We start from the raw sequence: 18,696 nt of genomic DNA on the forward strand, positions 1-18,696 counted from the left end.
ATTTTCCTGTTTGCTTACATTGAATTTGTTTATTTGCTTGTTTTTTTAAAAAGTTTTTGAATGTGAGACTGAATGCACCCATTCAGAACTCCATAAGAGGAATGAGTGATTTAAAAAGAACTCCTGAAATTTGCTTATTTGTGTGTAATTTTAGTGAAAGATATGATATATTTTAACAAAAGAATACAAAGTTTTGTGAAACCAGAGTTGCTCTATTAAAAAAAGTTATCTTGTTTTGTCCCCCCCCCCCCCTGCAGAGGGTTTGAAGGAGTACTTCTGCAAGTACGGCGAGGTGAAGGAGTGTATGGTGATGCGAGATCCGGTTACTAAGCGCTCGAGGTGAGGGAGCTGCGAGCCCGGCTTCCCGAGGACGGGGGGAGGAGTGGGGGGGGGGGAGGCACACGGAGCTGAAAGTTTATCTGACCTCCGTGATTCCTCCCCGCTCATAAACGTATCATTACATGTCAACATGAGTTTTCTGTGTCACTAATACCCCCCCCCCTCTCTTCCCCGCCGTCTGCAGAGGGTTCGGATTCGTCACCTTTGTTGATCAGGCCGGCGTGGATAAAGTTTTGGCCCAAACCAGACACGAGTTGGACTCCAAAACAGTGAGTTCTCTGTGTTTTATTCCTCGCCCCCCCAACTCAACCAACCCCAAACTACCAGCAGCTAATCCCATCGCTCAGTGTTTGATTAGTGGATTTTCCAATAATCCGCTGCAGAGGTGTCACATTTGTTTGCTGATGTTTCCTGAACGTTACAATAAGATGTGACGACTCCAGAAGTTTCCTGAGTTTGGGAAACAAACTTCCTGTTGCTCTCTCCATGAAGTCACCTGAACTTAAAATGTATTAATGTGTGTGTGTGTGTGTGTGTGTGTGTGTGTGTGTGTCTTTTTGTCAGTAATGAATGTGGGCCGGTTTGGGAACAATGTGGTCGCCATAGGGACCGCTGCCCCCGCCTCTCTCCTCTGTGGGAGTGGTGATGGCTGCGGGTTAGTCACTGTATTGAAATGAAGGGGAGGCTATTTTCTTCTTGTTCTTCTGTTTTCTTTTTACCCCGTTTGTCCTCCGAGACGTCGGAGGGAAATAAAAACAGGTTGTTTGTTGCAAGAAAACAACGATTTTACAATAATTCTGAATCTAAAATGAGAGTTTTGTTGAGGTCAAACGTCCCCCGGCGCTCCTGCTGCTGCTGTAGTGTCACTCGCAGGCACGACAGCTATGACAAGTAGCGCCATCATGGTTGGACGCCACTAACTCGCCATGGGGTTTGTTTCCATAGTGACCTCCTCCCCCCCCCCCACTCTTCTTTCACAGTTGAAGAAGAAGAGTGGCTCTGTCACAAAACATAACAATACATTTACAGTCTTTGGGAATGAAGACGAGGTTATGATCCTGATCTTAAGGGAATTCAACGGAGGATCCTAAATTCTGCTCCTTCACTTGGGTGTGTCGTGGCGTGGAGAGAGGGAGAGGAGGGGAGGGGGGGGTGCTCAGTGATCAGCCACAGGGGTTGGATGGTGAGTAGAGTAGAGGCCTTTTTAGCCGGCTCACCCCCCTCCCCCCTGGACGCAGACAGGTTATCCTGTTAGAGAGAGAAAAGTTCTCCAGTGGCAACAGAAAGAATGTGCCATGCTGTGACCGACTGAACCGACTCCGCCGCTGGAATTAACCGAGCCGAGAAAGAGCTAAAGAGCAAATACGGTTGCTGCGGAGGAATTTATTGGTGCTGGTCGACCCGAAGAGAGACCAGAACTGTGATTTATGTTCCCCACCTTTTGTAGGGGGACAAGGTTTCCATTCAACCGCAGCTCGGAGGAGAGTTTTTACAACAAAGTCACACAGTTGTAACCATTTCCACGCTGAGCAGAGTGGAAGGAGGTTGGGAGAGGAGGGAGAGGAGGGAGAGGAGGGAGGATAACCCCGTCCTGTGATTAGCGTGGCTCTGCTAACTAATAGGATTGGAGCTTGTTCCTCAGAGATGTCGAGCGCTGCCCAATCGGCACGTTGACTCGAGTGTGCGTTCTCGGCGCGCTCGGCCAACTGTTGCATAGCCGGGACGTAGTTGGTCAAAGGGGATTGCCCTGATTTCATAAACCTCTCTCGGACTTACGCTCAGCTTCTCCCCCCCCCCCCCGTTCGGCCTCCTTAAAGTTACTTCACACGTCTTCTTATGTGTGTAAAAAAACAGCCTCGTACGAGCAACATTAAGAGATTAATGAGAATATTGGCTGTTTCTATATAGTTAATATTAATGCCTGCAGCCGGGTCGGATTCCTCTTGAAATCAATGAAACGTGGCGGTAGAGACAGTACCACCTTTGTCCACAGGGGCCGCCAGAGTCAACACGAAATTAAAACTCCTTGTTGCAGCTTTAAAGCTCCAGTGTGTCACACTGAGGAGGAAATATAATATTCATAGGTTTGATTCTTTCGTGTAAAAATCGTGTGCATTGCAATATATTTTTTCCCAACTCAATATCGATTCATTGGCTAGTGGGGCCGCGGTGAGCAACAGCTTTGTGTGATTTGCGTTGTACGGACGGAGGCCGCACTCGACCACACAACAACAACAACAACAACAACAACAACATGGCAACCGAAGCAGGTAGCAGCAGTGTTAAACCAGCGCCTTCGACTTTAAAAGCAAACACATGGCGGAAGTCTCCATCCCGAAGCTTTTAAAATTATCAACAGGTACTCTAGATAGGGTATTTAATGTTTTTCACAAGTTTTGGAGCCACCGTAGTTTCTCCTACATGCTTGGAAGGGGAAGGTGAGGCGAGGGGTACTCAGTTGGTCGCAGTCTCACCACTAGCTGCCACTAAATCCTCCACACTGGTCCTTTAAAGATCCTCTACAGACAGGTTTTCTGACCTAAAAGCTTTTTTGGAATATTAATTTGAGTCTGGAAAAAAGTTCAATAACTTTAATTAAAAGACTCGAAATTATCCAGAAATATATTTTATTCTTCGTTCTCAGTGTTTATTTATACTGGGCAAATTATTCGGTCCCCTCCAGACATGTTTTAGGACTTTAGGAGGGTTTCCAAACTTTTTCCCCAGATTTGTGTCTTAAAGGTCCAGTGTGCAGGATTTAGTGGCAGCTGGCGAGGTGGTTGCAGATCCTCGCTTCACCCCTCACTCTTTCCAAGCGCGAAGGAGAAACTAGGGATGCTTCAAAATGCACAAAAAACACGAAAGTCCTTTTTAGAGCCGGTGTGTAATTTGTCCGCTCTGGGCTACTGTAGAAACAAGGCGGCCTCCACCAGAAGAGGACCCGCTTCCTCTGTAGATAAAAACATTATAAGGTGATTTTACACTAATAAAAACATACCTATTAATATTATATTCACTCCTAAATGTGACACACTGGAGCTTTAAAGAGTATTTTTATTTATTTTTAGGTTTGAAGATTCTTCATAGTCCATTAATTATTAAACTAAGATCATTATAAGCTACATTTCTTCCCTTGTTGGTCCAACTTCCCGTTAGTGAAGCTCTGATTGAGTCTGTACGAGTGCTGTCGTACGTCCTCGCTCAGGTTAAACCCGAGTCGGTCATTTTACCATCCAGGGGAAAAAAGGCGGCAACAGAACAATGCTGGGAAGTAGCACGGTCCCATTTCGGGGGTTAATAAATAATCATATCGCTGCACAGTCACGTGAACTCGTCGATACCTGATAAATGACGTTTTATACGTATTGGAGGAGTTTCTGATTCTGATATTAAAACAACTGTGTGTATAATTTCCACCTTAAAAACCCCTTAAACAATCATCTATTCTCATTAAAAATTAAATAATCTATGAAATATGCAAATGTTTTTCCTGCCGGACACAAGATGTCTCCTCCTCGGTGTTTATGATGTCACAAATCCCGCTCATAAGCCCCGCCCCCTTTTAAAATCAGATGTTTAATGAGCACAAACGAACTCTGCCTGGAGGGAGAGGAGCTTTAAACGTCAGGTAAGTACAGAGAGACGTTCCCCTCCGGCGGTGAATGTGAACGTTTTAATTGATGCAGCCACTTTATCTGTTTAATATCCACAGCTCCCCCCCCCACCCACACACACACACACACACACACACACACACCCAACGGACGAGCTGTGTGCTGCCATGTGTTTGATTCTGTCTGTGTGTGTGTGTGTTGTCTGTTTTTGAATGTGCACAGGAGTGTTGGACATCAGGAGGGTTGGTGACCGGAGGTGACTATCAGAGTAGTCTAGCCACCATTATTAGAAACTAAACAGTAGACTCTGCATCTGATCCTCCAGTCTTAGCCTTTTTAGTCTTCTCACTCTTGCTCTCTAGAAAACAAACAGATTCAAAGAACAAGAAAAAAAAAAAAAAAAGCAAAATAAAAGTTTGCGGTGACTCAAGTAGAACCGACGCTCTGGTAAACGCATGTGGTTTACCATAGAGGCTCTAGCTCTCTACTGTAGTTCAACTCTACCCTCTCATGGTTACGGACTAATCTTAGCGCTGTACTGTCTCACCATCTGTTAGTGTAACTGCAGTACAGTGTGGAAGTAGTCTAGTTGTTCTCTAGCTCTGTTATAGATCAGTATAGACTAATATAGAGGTCTCAAATTCCAATTTTTACAGCCTGTCTATGATTGCATCCTCGTGGCATGGTGTGGTTCTCTCTCCAATCTTATCTTTGGTGAAGCTCGGTGACGTTTACGCACCAGTTTTCTACTTGTTTCTTTCGTAGTTGTTAGTGGTGAGATATCAAAAATACTGCTTAAAAAAAAGAAGCTTTTTCCTGGACGTAAGGACGACACGATGAGCGGCGCTCAGAGCTGACAATCGAACGCATTACAGGTGATTGGCCCCGATCCGCCGGTCCCTCTCCTTCCTCGCCGTCGGGGCTCGGCGTGGAGGAAGGAGAGCTCGAGGTGTGTGTGTGATTGTAGCGTCTGTGTGAGATTCCAGGAGATCACATGTCACATGATGGTGACGAGAGAGGCAAAGGGTCCGCCGGACATTCCCGGGCTTTCCACCTGAGACACACTCACATCAGGTTTTACCCCTGTATGTGTAGTAATGTGTGTAAACTCATCCACAGTAAGTTTATTTAAACGTACAGTCTGTACTTTCTGCTGTTGGTGGCGGTCGCTCACGTCAATAACAAAAGAGGAAGTTTGGTGGCAGCAAAGGATCATGGTTGTCTCCCGGTTAGGATTCCTTCAGTGTTCATGGTTCAGGAGGTTTCTACCGGGAGCCCAATGATCCACAGAGGTCTCCTCCTCTCCAACACAAACAGACCCGCTGATTAAAACCACTAAACACACCGAATAAAGCTATTATTATTATTATTATTATCATTAATCCATCAATCATTTTCTTCATTAATAGATTAGTTGTTTGGTCTCGGAGGCAGACAGAGTGTTTAATAGTGGACTGATTGGTTTGCTTTCACCCAATCGTAGCGTCATCCATCAGTTTATGGAGAACCGCTGTGAACACTCGAGTTCGTCGCTATGACAGTTTGTTGGAGCCAGCGGAGGTCACGTACTGCGAGTTGAGCTGCTTTCATTGGCCGCACGGCAGGAAACTATGGCAACAGAATCTGGATCCATATCTGATCAGCACTGTTTGACAGTTTGATCTGAGTTTGGTGCGTTGAGCTGGACGGACTCACTGAGAATGAGCTGTCAATCACAAGGTAGCCCCGCCCTAAAGCATACCCTGCTTTATGGTCTGTTTTACTCTAAATGGGACCATCAGTTACTAAATGAACATCATGCTGTATGGAAGAAGACTGAAACTAGAGACTGAGACCAGAAACTCATCAGGAAACTGTTTACTGAGCTCATTAATCAACTGAGAAGTCGACTCATTTCTCCATAAGATTCGATACTATCAGACTTTTATGCATGCAGATAAACTGGTTCAGGGTTTGTTTCTGAATAGTTGTTGAGTTTAATACACAGACAAAGACAGCAGAGCCTCCAGGACACAGTCAGGACGTGCTTACAATGAGTGTGTGTTCAACAGTTACACTTTGTTTTCCAGCCTTTTAAAAAAAAAAAAAAAAAAAAACAGGTTTCTGCTCTCTTTCATCGCTGCTCTGTGCCAGGCCAAGAGGAGGAAAACATGGATTTAATTGATCATTGATTAGATGAAAGATGATGTGACAGGTGGCTGGTTCACCTGTGTCGCCGCTCTAACCCGCCCTCCTCTCTCTCTGTCTGTATTCTCTCCCGCAGATCGATCCGAAGGTCGCGTTCCCCCGCAGAGCTCAGCCCAAGGTGAGTGAAACCTCCCGAACGGTAGCGTGTGCATTGTTCGCGGCAGGTTAGTGTGTGTTTCTCTATCGGGGCTAATGCCTCGTAATCTGATGAACACAGGCGGCGCTGACATCACTCAACTGTCATGTGATCAGGTGTTAACAAAAACGTTCACAACTTTGGAGACGCTCGCCATTGTTGGAGCTCCCTAAACGTCCGTATTGTGTTTCAAGTACGCTCTGTCCCGAACGACAACAACACGGAGTGAGAGAGGACTCGGTGAGTGAGGAGTGCGAGCAGAGAGGTGTTAATAACGTTCACTGCAACCGAAAGTAACAGTAAAGTAATCTGTGATAGAGCTGCAACAATCCTGGACACTATATTTCTACTGTTATATCAAAATCCAATCAAATGTAATCAATCAACTTTTATCGACACAGAGCGAAGATTCATTTGAAATTATACGCGACTCCCACTTTGAAAACCACCACTAATCAATCAGTCGATCGAAAAGAAGAAAATATTAATGATCGATTTATTGTTGAAGTCATTTTTAAAGCATAAAAGACCAACAATGCTGTTTCCAACCTCTTAAATCGGATTATATCATATTAAAGTTTGTGTTTTGGACCAAACTAAACATTTAGAGACATTAACGTTGGACTTTATGAAACTGGGACGGATCAGAAACAGATCAAACAACGAACTAATGAATCTGGAGACTACTCAGACAGATCAATAGAATGAAAATAATAGTTAGACGCTGCTGTTAGAAAGTTAATTTCTCCGTCTTGTCACAGAAACTGTCGCTCTGACAGAAAGTGGAGGTGATGTAAAATAATCTGAGGTGTGTCCAACATAAGAAACATTAATCTGTAAATCAGCAAACATCAAACAGAAGTTTTTATCTGTTCAAAGACCAAATTAAAGTTCTTCACCTTCACCTTCACCTGTTCTTTTAAATATGTATATTTAAAGTATTTTAAGTATTTATGATCACTGTCTCATTTAAGAGCGTAAAACAAAACGTTACTCAGTGTTTTTACCTTAAAAAACCAACTGTTGATTATTTATTGAGAGCAGATAACTTTTATTGGACCTCAGGAAGAAGAATGAGGAAGTTTCAGGATTCACAAACTTTTAATCAGAACTTTATTATCATTTCATTAAAAATATACAGTAACAGCAGTTATAATTCAGAATCAATAATACTTTATTGATCCACAGGGTCAATAAGATTGTTAAAATATGTGCTTTAATTACAATATATAACAACAATATATACAGAAAATAGAAAAATAAAACTAGAAAAACAACATAAAATATAAAACAAATAATAAAATATAAACTACATAAAAGAAAAATGTATACAAATATAAAGAAATAGAAAAATATAAACAAATATATATATAGAAAATATTTTTTAGAAAATATATATAATAAAGTATATATATGTATGTTTATAAAGAACCATATATTAAAAAGAATGTTAAAACAAATCTCAAATGTATGATATAAAATATTAAAATATATATCAATCTAAAACATGTATATAATATATCTCTATATATTAATGTGTGTTTCCTCCTCTTGCAGTTAGTGACTCGAACCAAGAAGATCTTCGTTGGAGGCCTGTCAGTGAACACGACCATCGAGGACGTCAAACAGTACTTTGACCAGTTCGGGAAGGTGAGCGACACATTTTACGTGTTAAAGTCTCGGGGACGTCGAGGCCGTCGGACGCCGTATCGACGCCATCGATCAGAGAACTGAAAAAAAAAACCTTTAATGCTTTAACTGACTTACACGAGTCGGTGTCAGGCGGCGGAAAACAAATCAACAGCTTAGAGAAAAAACCCACTAACCAGCAGCAGCTCGGCCGAGTCTGATTCACCGCAAAGTGTCTGAGAAAAACTTCACTCGGAGGCGAAGGGGTTACTGCGAGGAGAGGGCGAGAAAAACGCTTGGAAGGGAAAAATAACGAGGCTGAGAGGCTCCGGGGAGCAGCAGGCGAAGTTAGGGGGGGACTTGAAGAGGGAGGCGGCGTGGTGGAGGGTGGAGGGTGGAGGGGGGGGAGAAAAGTTTTGTAGTGAGTGTGTGGTGATGGTGAGGAAGGAGGAGGGATTATCAGAATCTGAATTAATCTGATGTAACAGCTGCTCCTACCCACAACCCCCCTCCTGGCCCGTTACCGTGGTGACCTGGCTTTGCCCATTGTCCCCAAGTAATTCTGTGGGTAAGGGGGTTTTGTTCTGAAGGAGGAGGGATGTTCGGGGCAGGGTTGAGGAGGGTGGGGGGGGGTGTTAGCATGCAAGTGTTGGGTGCTTGAGGGGGGGCAACTCAGGAGTTTAAGTCCCCTAAAAAAAACTTCTTTTTTAAAAATATTTCTACTTAAAAGTTGTTTTTCCGGCGGCTCCGAGAGACACGAGGACGGAGGACAGATGATGGGCTGACAAAGGAGAGAGGGAGGGCCCCCGATGGAGGGAGGCGTAAGGGAGAGAGAGAGAGGGGAACTGGGGCAAAGATGGGGTGTGTGTGTGGGGGGGGGCTATTATGCCTCAAACAAAGCTACACAAATATTTAGTTAGTTTGTCCAGAAGTTATCTGCATACTGTGAAGTTACGAGTTGTTACACATTAAAAATAAAAAGCAGCAGCAGGTGGATGAAAACTTTTCAAAGTCAAACAGACGTCGTGTTTTTCTTATTTTATTTCCGACTGCACTTTATCACCACCCCCCCACTCCCCCCCCACTCCCCTTCACCCTCAGCGCTCTCCCTCCTCAATCATAACGTGGAGATGAATTTTGGGCCGAGAGAGATACCGAGGGATGGACGGTGAAATGTAGGCTCCAGCCATCCATGGAAGTTCCTGATTAGACTGCCTCACTGGACCTTTTGTGTCCCGTCCTGGTGAGGACAAAGGAGCGTGGAGAGGGATGGGCAGGGGATAACAGGGAAGATGAGAGGTGGGAGAGGGAAAAAAAAAAAAAAGGATAAGAGGGAATATTGTCGCCGTTAAAAAGGGCCAGTGTTTGAAATATCGAGCAATGATGTGCGATAAACTCCAGTTTTTAGACGTTGTTGTGACGCGTTCGTCTGTTCGGGGTTTTTACTGTTTGAGCTCAAGCCCCGCCCCCTTTATCGCTCTGTGCACCAATAAGAGTTGAGCAAGAATCGGTCAACTTCCTCCTTTCCTGTACTTAGATATGCTACGTGCTAAGCTAATCTATGTTGGAAATACAACCACATTTTAAAGACGGTTAAAAGTTAAAAGCAACATATAGTCACATTTTAAGTTACGTTTGCTAACTGGTTTCTTTATTTGTACCCGAAGGTAAATTAATACAATATAATATATAATAATAATAATAATAATAATAATAATAATAAAAGAAAAACTTTTATCTTTTAACAATCTCCAAAATGTGATTGTCTTTAGTAGCTGTTTCATAAGCCCCGCCCCTTTTTGGGGTCCTCCAATAACAGTTTCCTGTATGTAGATATGCTACGTGCTAAGAGACAACCACATTTCGAAGATGATTAAAAGATAAAAGAAACATTTATCTTATATCTTATCTTAGCAAAACCTTAGCTAACTAGCTAACTAATCTACATGAGGTAGCTTAGTGCGCTAGGACTTCGTTATAGAGGAAAACACTTGCGAACTAGGTAGCTAATTACAGTAATTGTTAGACAGTAGTTACATCTGATTAACTTTTTATCTTTTTACCATCCTCAGAATTAGATTAGCCTAGCACGTAGCATGTCTAAGTACAGGAAAGGAGGAAGTTGACCGAGGCTTTGCTCAACTGTGATTGGAGCACAGAGCACGGAGGGGGCGTGGCTTATGAATCGATGGTTAAAAGCGTTGCCGATCAGCGAGCTTCCTGCCGTCGGTTAAACGTTAAAAAGCGACGAGCTGCAGAAATAGAAGCTGAACATGTTCGTCGGGCTGGAAGGAAGCAGCGACTTTAAGAGTCAACAGGTCTCCTTTCACACTGACACTCCTCACTCACCTTTGACCTTTCTGTAGGCACACTGCCCTCGGGGGTGCGTGTGTGTGTGTGTGTGTGTGTGTGTGTGAGACAGATTGTTCAGTGGACCATATCCAGTAAACTTATTATAGACCGAGAGCACAGATTCATTTACCGAATGTTTATTTGGACCTCCGGAGCGTAAACATGTCGGCTCGGAGGAGGAAAAACAGAGAGCGGGAACATCAACTCTGACATAAGAAACCCTGTGTGTGTGTGTGTGTGTGTGTGTGTGTGTGTGTGTGTGTGTGTGTGTGTGTGTGTGTGTGTGGGGAACAGACACCTGTGTCTTCGCTCTGTAAAGGGAGGCCGGAGGGAGAGGTCAAAGGGAGAAGAAGAGGAGGGAGGAATTATGGCCGACTGTGCCAACAAACAAAGCCTCCAGGCCTCTTTGTTCTCCCTTTGTCTCTTCTTTCTCCTCCCTTTCCACTTTGACCCAATCTTTTCCTCTCTCTCTCTCTCTCTCTCTCTCTCTCTCTCTCTCTCTCTTCCAGGACTCTCTGTGCTCTCTTTCTCCACCTGTCGCTCTTCCTCTCTCTATCAGCTCTCCTCCTCCTCCTCCTCCCCTCTCTCTCTCATCGAGTCTCCACCTGCCTACAGGATTCACCTTTCTGCTTGCGACTGGTTTTCTGTCTTTGTCTCGCCGGTTGTTTCACGAAGGCGTATTTGATGTTTACGCTGTAATACAATAACTTATTTTAACTAAAGAAAACTTAACATTGTTGTAAGTAAAAGAAAGATTATTGATTGAGAAGCTACTGGATCAATGAAAACTGAAAGTTTAGTTACTTAAAGTTTTGTATATAATCAGTAAAAAAAAAAGTTATTTATTTATCTGTAAAAAATTTTAAGTTCAAAGATTCCTGATTTAAAAGCTACTAATTAAGTTAGTTTTACTTAAAATGTTTTTTAAAAAAAGTTAAATTAACTTATTTGGTTTTACAGTAAAGTTATTTTAACTCAATATTTTAAGTTATCTAATGTAATTACATCAAATAAGCAACACAAATTCAAAAAATACTATTGATTAAGCAGATTTTACTATTACTTTTAAGTGACAACAACTTTTATAAGTTACAGAAACTTTTTCACTTTTGTTTGTCAGTGTCACCTAAAATGACTAAAACTACTTGTTAAAAAATTTTTTTTTTAAGTTAAATCATCTGTTTTTAACTCAAAACAATAGTTGAAACTGAAACATTAAACATTTTAACAACCACAAACTCCGTTTTTAAAGTTAAAATCACAAAAACTACTTGATCAAAAATGTTTTTCTTAAAAAAATTGAGTTAGTTTTACCTAAAAAACTGACAAACTTAAAGTTAAATGAACTAATCTGGTTTTTACAGTGTAAATGGACTTTTTGTACAGTTGCCATGGGAATGTCAAACTTTGGAGGGGAGGCAGATTATGGTCTGTCTCTCTCTCTCTCTCTCTCTCTCTCTCTCTCTCTCTCTCTCTCTCTCTCTCTCTTTTGTGTGTGAGGAGGGGTTGTGACCAGGGTACATACAGTATTTCCTCCCTGCGTTTGCCCCCTTTGGCCTCCTCTTTGTAACCTGTCGCTCATCTCCTCCCCTCTTCCTCCCCCCCCCCTCTCTCCTCTCTGTCCATCTGTTGCTGAGCCTCCCTGCAGAACTTGAGAAGGGCTGAGGTCAGGCAATATGCCGCGTGGCAAGAGAGCGAGCGCCGCCTTAAATAAAAAATAAAAAAACTAAAACTTGTGTCTCTCTCTCCCCCGTTCGTCTCTCTCCCCCGTTCTTCTCTCTCCCCCGTTCTTCAGGTCGACGACGCCATGCTCATGTTCGACAAGACCACCAACAGACACAGAGGTGAGACGAACTTCCCTCCCCCCTTTTTACATCTCGATCCTCTTCCTCCAGCTCCCTCTTTCCACGCCGTCTATTGATCCCCCTCCTCCCCTCCTCCCCTCCTCCTCCGCGGGCCTCCTTCCTGTGGGCTGAGCTGGAGGAGACGAACGGGGCTAGTCTAATTAGCCAGTCCGTTAATCTGGATCAGGATAAAGCCTCCTTAAGCACCTCCTCCCCACCCTGGGACTGATCGATTATGACAGCCTACCAGCTTTGCCCGGGCCTTCTGGCCGAGAAGGGAGGGAAGAAAGGGATGAGTGCAGAATAGCAGCATTGAAGGAAAGAGGGGGGAGGAAGGTGGTTGGCGTTGGAGGGGGGGGTGTTAAGCGGCTATTACAGCGCCGATTACTGGAGACTATTAGCTGCACAGAAAGGCCCTACTGTCTGAACCCGCCGTGCTTAAACCCGCCTTGTCCTCGCGCAGGGTTCGGCTTCGTGACGTTTGAGAACGAGGACGTGGTGGAGAAAGTGTGCGAGATCCACTTCCACGAGATCAACAACAAAATGGTGAGAGAGAAAATAAACGTCCTGGAACGCCACGGCGCCGGTTTAATAAACGGGCAGTGAACCTGATTTTTGTTTTCGTGTGTTGAACAGGTGGAGTGTAAGAAGGCTCAGCCCAAGGAGGTGATGTCCCCCACGGGCTCAGCCAGGGGGCGCTCTCGTGTGATGCCCTATGGGATGGACGCCTTCATGCTGGGCATTGGTATGCTGGGTAAGGTAGTATTGATCAGGACAGGAAGGATGTGGCTGCACGCGTGAACCCGATGAGGCTGCAGCTGCCTTAAAGGTCACGTGGTGCCTTGTGGCGGGCGGCGGCGGCAAAAGCTGACCACTTTAACTGCACTCAGCTCGATAAACATTTTATATTCAGTGTTTAAACCTAAAGCAAATATATTTAAATCACTAAGTAGCCTGATTACAGGATGTCCTGTCGTCTAAAAACCTAAAATTCAGAACTACACTACAAACAACATTTAACACAAACTATTTACATTAAAACTAAATAAATACGGAAGAACCATGAATGAATTATGGTCTTTTTAGCAGCTAACGTGGTATTAACCCCGAGGACAGTCGTCATTAACGTCATTAAAACTCTTTAAGATCAAATCCTCATTTATATTGTTCCAATAATTAACAATTTATGACAAAAAACAAAATGTGTCACCCGTCAATCAATCTTCAACTTTTAGCGACACAGAGCGAAGATTCATTAGTTACCTAGCGGAGCTCACTGATTACTGTACAAACACAACTTTATCAGAGATTTGGGTGAAACTGGATCAGATTTTATGGAGAGAATATTCTCTGGTTTTCCCTCCGACGTCCTCCGCTCTCTGGTAATGTAGCTGCCGTCAGCATTAACAACTGAACGAGGCTCAGCAGCCTCAGTGAACCTCAGAGACAGACAGAGGACGGTTTGTACCAACAGTTTCTGACTACAGTCAGTAAAGTTTGTCTATAAACTTTATTTTAAAGCGTCTTTACAGTGTGACAAAGAATTACGTGATATATACATAATACATAAACTTACTGTGGATGAGCTGATGTGGTTTAATGAGATAAATACAGATATTATTATTAAATTAAATCCTTCAAACCTAAAATTAGAAAATTACATTTCTAAAATATGATTTTTTTTACAGGTCTTAAACATGTATTGGATTAATTAACTAATATAAAGTTGTTTGAGTCCTCTCACACTTTCTTTTAGGTTTGTTTTAGGGAACAATATCATATTTAATATACAAATATTATAATTAATCATCACATCCATTTTCCTTCCTATGCTTCCAACTTTTTTTGCCTATTTGGACATAAAATAAATAAATAAATTGGGTCCATAAAGGTCTTAAAAAGTCCTGCAGAACCTCTGATTATAGTTTTACTTATAACCACGATGATTAATATGTTATAAAAGGTTTAATGTCACATTTAAATTAATTTATTGTTGTACTTGCAGTTAGTTTTGGGACAGCTTTATAACCCCTTATAGACCTTTTTCACAGCAGCTGTGTTGGACATTAAATAGTTGGGTAAACACAGGTGTTACAGTGATTCAGTTACATCCGTTCCACCTGTGTTTACCCAACTATTTAATGTTCAAAACAGCTGCTGTGAAAAAGGCTCATTATTAGACGTTCCTAACCCCCACCCGATGACATCACTATGACGTCATCGGGGGTTATTTACAGTATACAGTTTTTCGGGGGTGAGATGAGCGTTCGGGCCCTTTAAGGTTCCCGATCCTCTCGCTGTAGAGTCGAACTCGTTAACTGGTTTTAATTGAGCTCGCCAGTCGTCAGCCACGCCGATGCTGCCACCTACTGTTCAGACTGAGAACTGCAGCTGTACGTCAGAGCAGAGGATCACCGACCCTTTTTCTATCAGTACGACTGTATTTAATGTTTATTTCAGATTATATTCAGTAATTATAATAACTACAACAGCAGAGAACAACAAACTGCAGGAAGTTTGAGTAACAGCAGAGATTTTGATGAACTTTGAGCTGATTATTTCCTCTGAATATTAATCAGAGACAAGTTTTACTGATATTTTTTAAATAATTCTGTCTGTATTTATGTATTATCTTTATTTTTAACACTCATACAGACACAATAAGCTTTGTTTTTGACAGATTCAGTGTTTTTTTTCTCATTGTTCGATCAGCTCTTTGGTTCTTTCAACTTAAATAATAAAATAGAAAATAAAAATAAGAGTTTCCGCCACATTTAAAGTAATTAAAATATATTAAATTAGTTCTAATAGATGAATCGGGGGGGTTGCAAGGCCTTCATGATTTTAAGGGTTGTAAGAAAACTTTATCTCGGCAAAATTTCTGTGAAGAAAACTAAATTAAAATGTTCTTTTTAAAGATTTAGATTATTATTTAACTGGATGAAGAGCTGAACATTAGAAAACAACCAAAGAGCTGATAGAACAATGAAAAGAAAACACTGAATCTGTCAAAAAAGAAGAATATTAAGTCTGTTTGATGGTTAAAAATCATAAAAATACAGAATACAGAAGAAAATTGTATAAAAATATCAGTAAAACTCATCTCTGATCAATATTCACAGGAAATAATCAGTTCAGAATTAATCCAAATCACTTGTTTCACACAAACTTCCTGCTGTTATTGTTATTATTGACTATAATATGAAGTTAACTCGCTGATAGAGAAGGAGTTCCTTAAAGAAAATTGTTGGGAATATCTGGATTAGAGGATATTTTAAATAAATAAAATACATTGAATTAGTTGTACTATTATTACAATCTGAATGCTGATCTGAGGTCAGTGAATAAAGATTAAATCTGTAACAAACTGAGAGTGAAACAGAAGCTGCTCCAGATTCAAACCAACAGGTGTCGAGTTTCACCCACCTGCAGGTCACACGCAGTACCCAGACTCCACAGATAGGGGGCAGCACAGCCACACACCTGTTCCTGTGTTTGACTCTGTGTGTGTCTGTCAGTGTGTGTGTGTGTGTGTGTGTGTGTGTGTGTGTGCGTGCGTGTCTGTGTGTGTGTGTGTGTTTGCAGGATGTTGACGGCGGTCTTTGTGTTTCCTGCAGGTTATCCGGGCTTCCAGACGGCCACGTACACCAGCCGGAGCTACGCTGGGATCACTCCTGGATACACCTACCAGTTCCCTGGTAATCACACACACACACACACACACACATACACACACACACACACACACACACACACAGACAGTGTGACACTAAAATCATCCCGGTTGTTCCTGGTAGCTTTAAATCATCTTAAACTCACAAAGTCTTCCAGGTGTTTGCTGACGAACTTTAAACTAATTATAATGTTAAATATTAATAATATAGGTTAGATTCTTATTATTATTATTATATTATTATTATTATAAGCTACCAGGAACTACTTCTTCTTGTTTCCAGCTCTTGTGGAGGCTGCACAGTTTACAGTTCGTGTAGCAGGTAGTTTAGTGTGTGAGCATGCACAGGGGCGGATCTAGAGGAATATTCACGGGGGGGCCAGTCCCCTCTTCCAGAGGCTGTAACGGGCTCCGTTTAAAGATACTGGTATTATATAAAACTAGAAGAACCAACACATCCATTGGCGAAATATTGGGAAAACTGTTCTGGTCATTGAAAAAGGTCCATTGACCTCTGACCTCAACATATCTGAATGTAAATGGGTCAAAACAGTCTGGACGTGCTCCAAACAGAATCTAATCAATCACATTAATCAATATTTGCTGAAGATATTTGAACTCAAACACATTCTTGTGGCACATTGAGTGACGCATCGAATAAAAGGTTTCATTAGAAATCAACACATTGTTTTATTGACACTCGTTTTTCACTGAATTTAAGTCTCAAATAAAAAGATTTGTTATTTTTTGAAGTTGAATTTGATACTAAATCTAACTGAGTCAGGAACAAAATGCTGGACGCTCTTCTATTTAACGCCGTCAGCAAAAACAATAAATGAAAGGATGATTTTGGTGTCAATAATCTTATTTACTGATCAATAAACGTTGTAGTTTGTGTGCTGAACTGACGGAGAGACACAAATACAAACATGTTTCCATAGAAACACGAGAAAAAAAACACTGTGAGTTTAAATGGCTGCTTGTAAATATCAAGGAGTGGATTCACAAAGTGTGTGTGTGTGCGTGCGTGTGTGGTGATTTAAGGTGTGTGTGTGTGTGTGTGTGTGTGTGTGTGTGTGTGTGATTTAATGCAGTGTGTGTGTGTGTGTGTGTGATTTAATGCAGTGTGTGTGTGTATGTGTGTGTGTGTGTAATCAGATGTACATATATTTTTATATTTTATGATAAAAACTGTCACATTTTCTGTTTCTTGCTCTGTATTGATTTATAACTCCTCTCCACGGACTGTAAAACCTTTAATCCCTGTTGTGTGCCGATGTGGACTCTGCAGACCTCCAGGTGTCCCCCTTTACCTGTGTGTGTGTGTGTGTGTGTGTGTGTGTGTGTGTGTTCTTGCTGGCGGCGGCGGTGTGTGTCTCACAGCACTCTGATGTTTCTGTTTTAGAGTTCCACTTAGAGAGGACTCCCCTTCTGACTTCACCCCACCCCCCTGAGCTCACAGGTCAGTCAGTCCCTCCTCTGGACTTTACAAGCAGCATGTGTTCAGGTTCTGGTTCTGCATGTTTGTGTTTGTCAGTCGGTCGCTATCTGAAGGTAGCGAGGAAGGTTTATCCGCTCTGAAGTCTTCCTCCAGGAGACCTCCTCGTTTTTTATTCCTACTTTTCTTTTAAAAGTGTTTTCCAGAGAGTTCCTGAGGTCCCTGGAGGGAGACTTTAAGTGCTGTTGTTAGTTAGTGGTGGTGTTGTTGTTTGTTTGTTTCTTTGTTTGTTTGTTCGACGCATTTAATCCGGATCTCTTGTGTTCTGTCTCTTCAGCGATTCCTCTCACGGCGTACGGACCAATGGCGGCGGCGGCGGCGGCGGCAGCAGTAGTTAGAGGTACGGACGCAGTGGTCATACGTTAAATATACGATGATATTCAGAGTTAAACAGAACTCAGAAAACCTGAACAAACACCTGGAAATATACCGCTGTCGCACCGTGTGATCGGATCCATTGTAGGTTTCATGTTTTCCCCCAAAAACCTGAAAGAAAAATGTGACAGTTTCAGAATATCTGTGCTTGTTTTTAAGGTTTAACTTCAGCTTCAGTCTCAAAAACATGGATCATATTTCAGGAAATATTCTGGTTCCAAACCTGATGTTAGTGGTTTTAATAATTATTAAGGAAAACTGCTCATTGAAGCTCAGAGCACTTTACATCTGCACTGTCCAATCTTTTTAAGTATTATAAGTAAATATAAAAAACCAGAAACTGCACAAACAGATTTTTATCTAAGTCAGTTTAAAGTAACACTTTAAACACTCTTTATTCTTTTAGTTTAACAACCCGAGCAGCTGTAACCAGTTTCTCTCCGGGGATCAATAAAGTATTTCTGATCTTTTCCAGTGTTGATTTCTAACATCTTACATTTGTTGTTGTTGTTTATTTTGCCTTTAGGCTCCACCCCGTCTCGCTCAGCTGGATTTTTAGGTACGAGCAGCCCGGGGCCGATGGCGGACCTTTACGGGACGGCCAGTCAGGAGTCGGCGGTCAGCAGTTACCTCAGCGCTGCGAGCCCCGCCCCGAGCACCGGATTCAGCCACAGTCTGGGGGTGAGACAACTGCCTGCTTTAATATTATATTTAAATTCCTTGACGTACATCTGCTGTGTTGTGCCCTGTTTACGCCCTTTCTGGGGCAGCAGTAGAGCTGTTTCCAGTTCAGGGCAACTCAAAGGTTCACCAGTGTTGCACAATTTAAAAATGATCCTTGTTTATGTTTAATTTACATTTTTATTTCAGTTAAATAAACTTATTCTAACCAGTTTTAATGAACTATAATAGGCTTTACCCTTCCTCTCTCAGGGCCCTTTGATCGCCACGGCCTTCACTAACGGCTACCACTGAGAGCGTAAGTCAGCTCCCCTTACTCTTCATCATCTTTATCTCACGTACATGTGAAGTCCTGTGAATAACCTCCC

The 18,696-nt window shown here is 42.2% G+C and overlaps 1 protein-coding gene across 3 annotated transcripts in view; it reads left to right on the forward strand.

Moving 5' to 3' along the window:
- The window catches only part of msi1b (musashi RNA binding protein 1b), a 28,552-nt gene that overhangs the window by 8,375 nt on the left and 1,481 nt on the right, over positions 1-18,696 (forward strand). The window contains exons 5-16 of one of the 3 annotated variants that reach the window (XM_051422142.1): positions 258-339; positions 524-608; positions 6,217-6,258; positions 7,834-7,926; positions 12,053-12,101; positions 12,565-12,647; positions 12,738-12,855; positions 15,719-15,799; positions 17,180-17,236; positions 17,550-17,612; positions 18,174-18,328; positions 18,560-18,626. In XM_051422142.1, the coding sequence (XP_051278102.1) occupies positions 258-339; positions 524-608; positions 6,217-6,258; positions 7,834-7,926; positions 12,053-12,101; positions 12,565-12,647; positions 12,738-12,855; positions 15,719-15,799; positions 17,180-17,236; positions 17,550-17,612; positions 18,174-18,328; positions 18,560-18,622 (971 nt within the window). In that variant the 3' untranslated portion in view covers positions 18,623-18,626. The remainder of the gene's footprint in view (positions 1-257; positions 340-523; positions 609-6,216; positions 6,259-7,833; positions 7,927-12,052; positions 12,102-12,564; positions 12,648-12,737; positions 12,856-15,718; positions 15,800-17,179; positions 17,237-17,549; positions 17,613-18,173; positions 18,329-18,559; positions 18,627-18,696) is intronic. The other 2 variants (XM_051422143.1, XM_051422144.1) reach the window with 2 other exon arrangements.

This window comes from Dicentrarchus labrax, unplaced genomic scaffold, assembly GCF_905237075.1.
Source record: "Dicentrarchus labrax unplaced genomic scaffold, dlabrax2021, whole genome shotgun sequence".
In the NCBI taxonomy this organism is placed as follows: Eukaryota; Metazoa; Chordata; class Actinopteri; family Moronidae; genus Dicentrarchus; species Dicentrarchus labrax.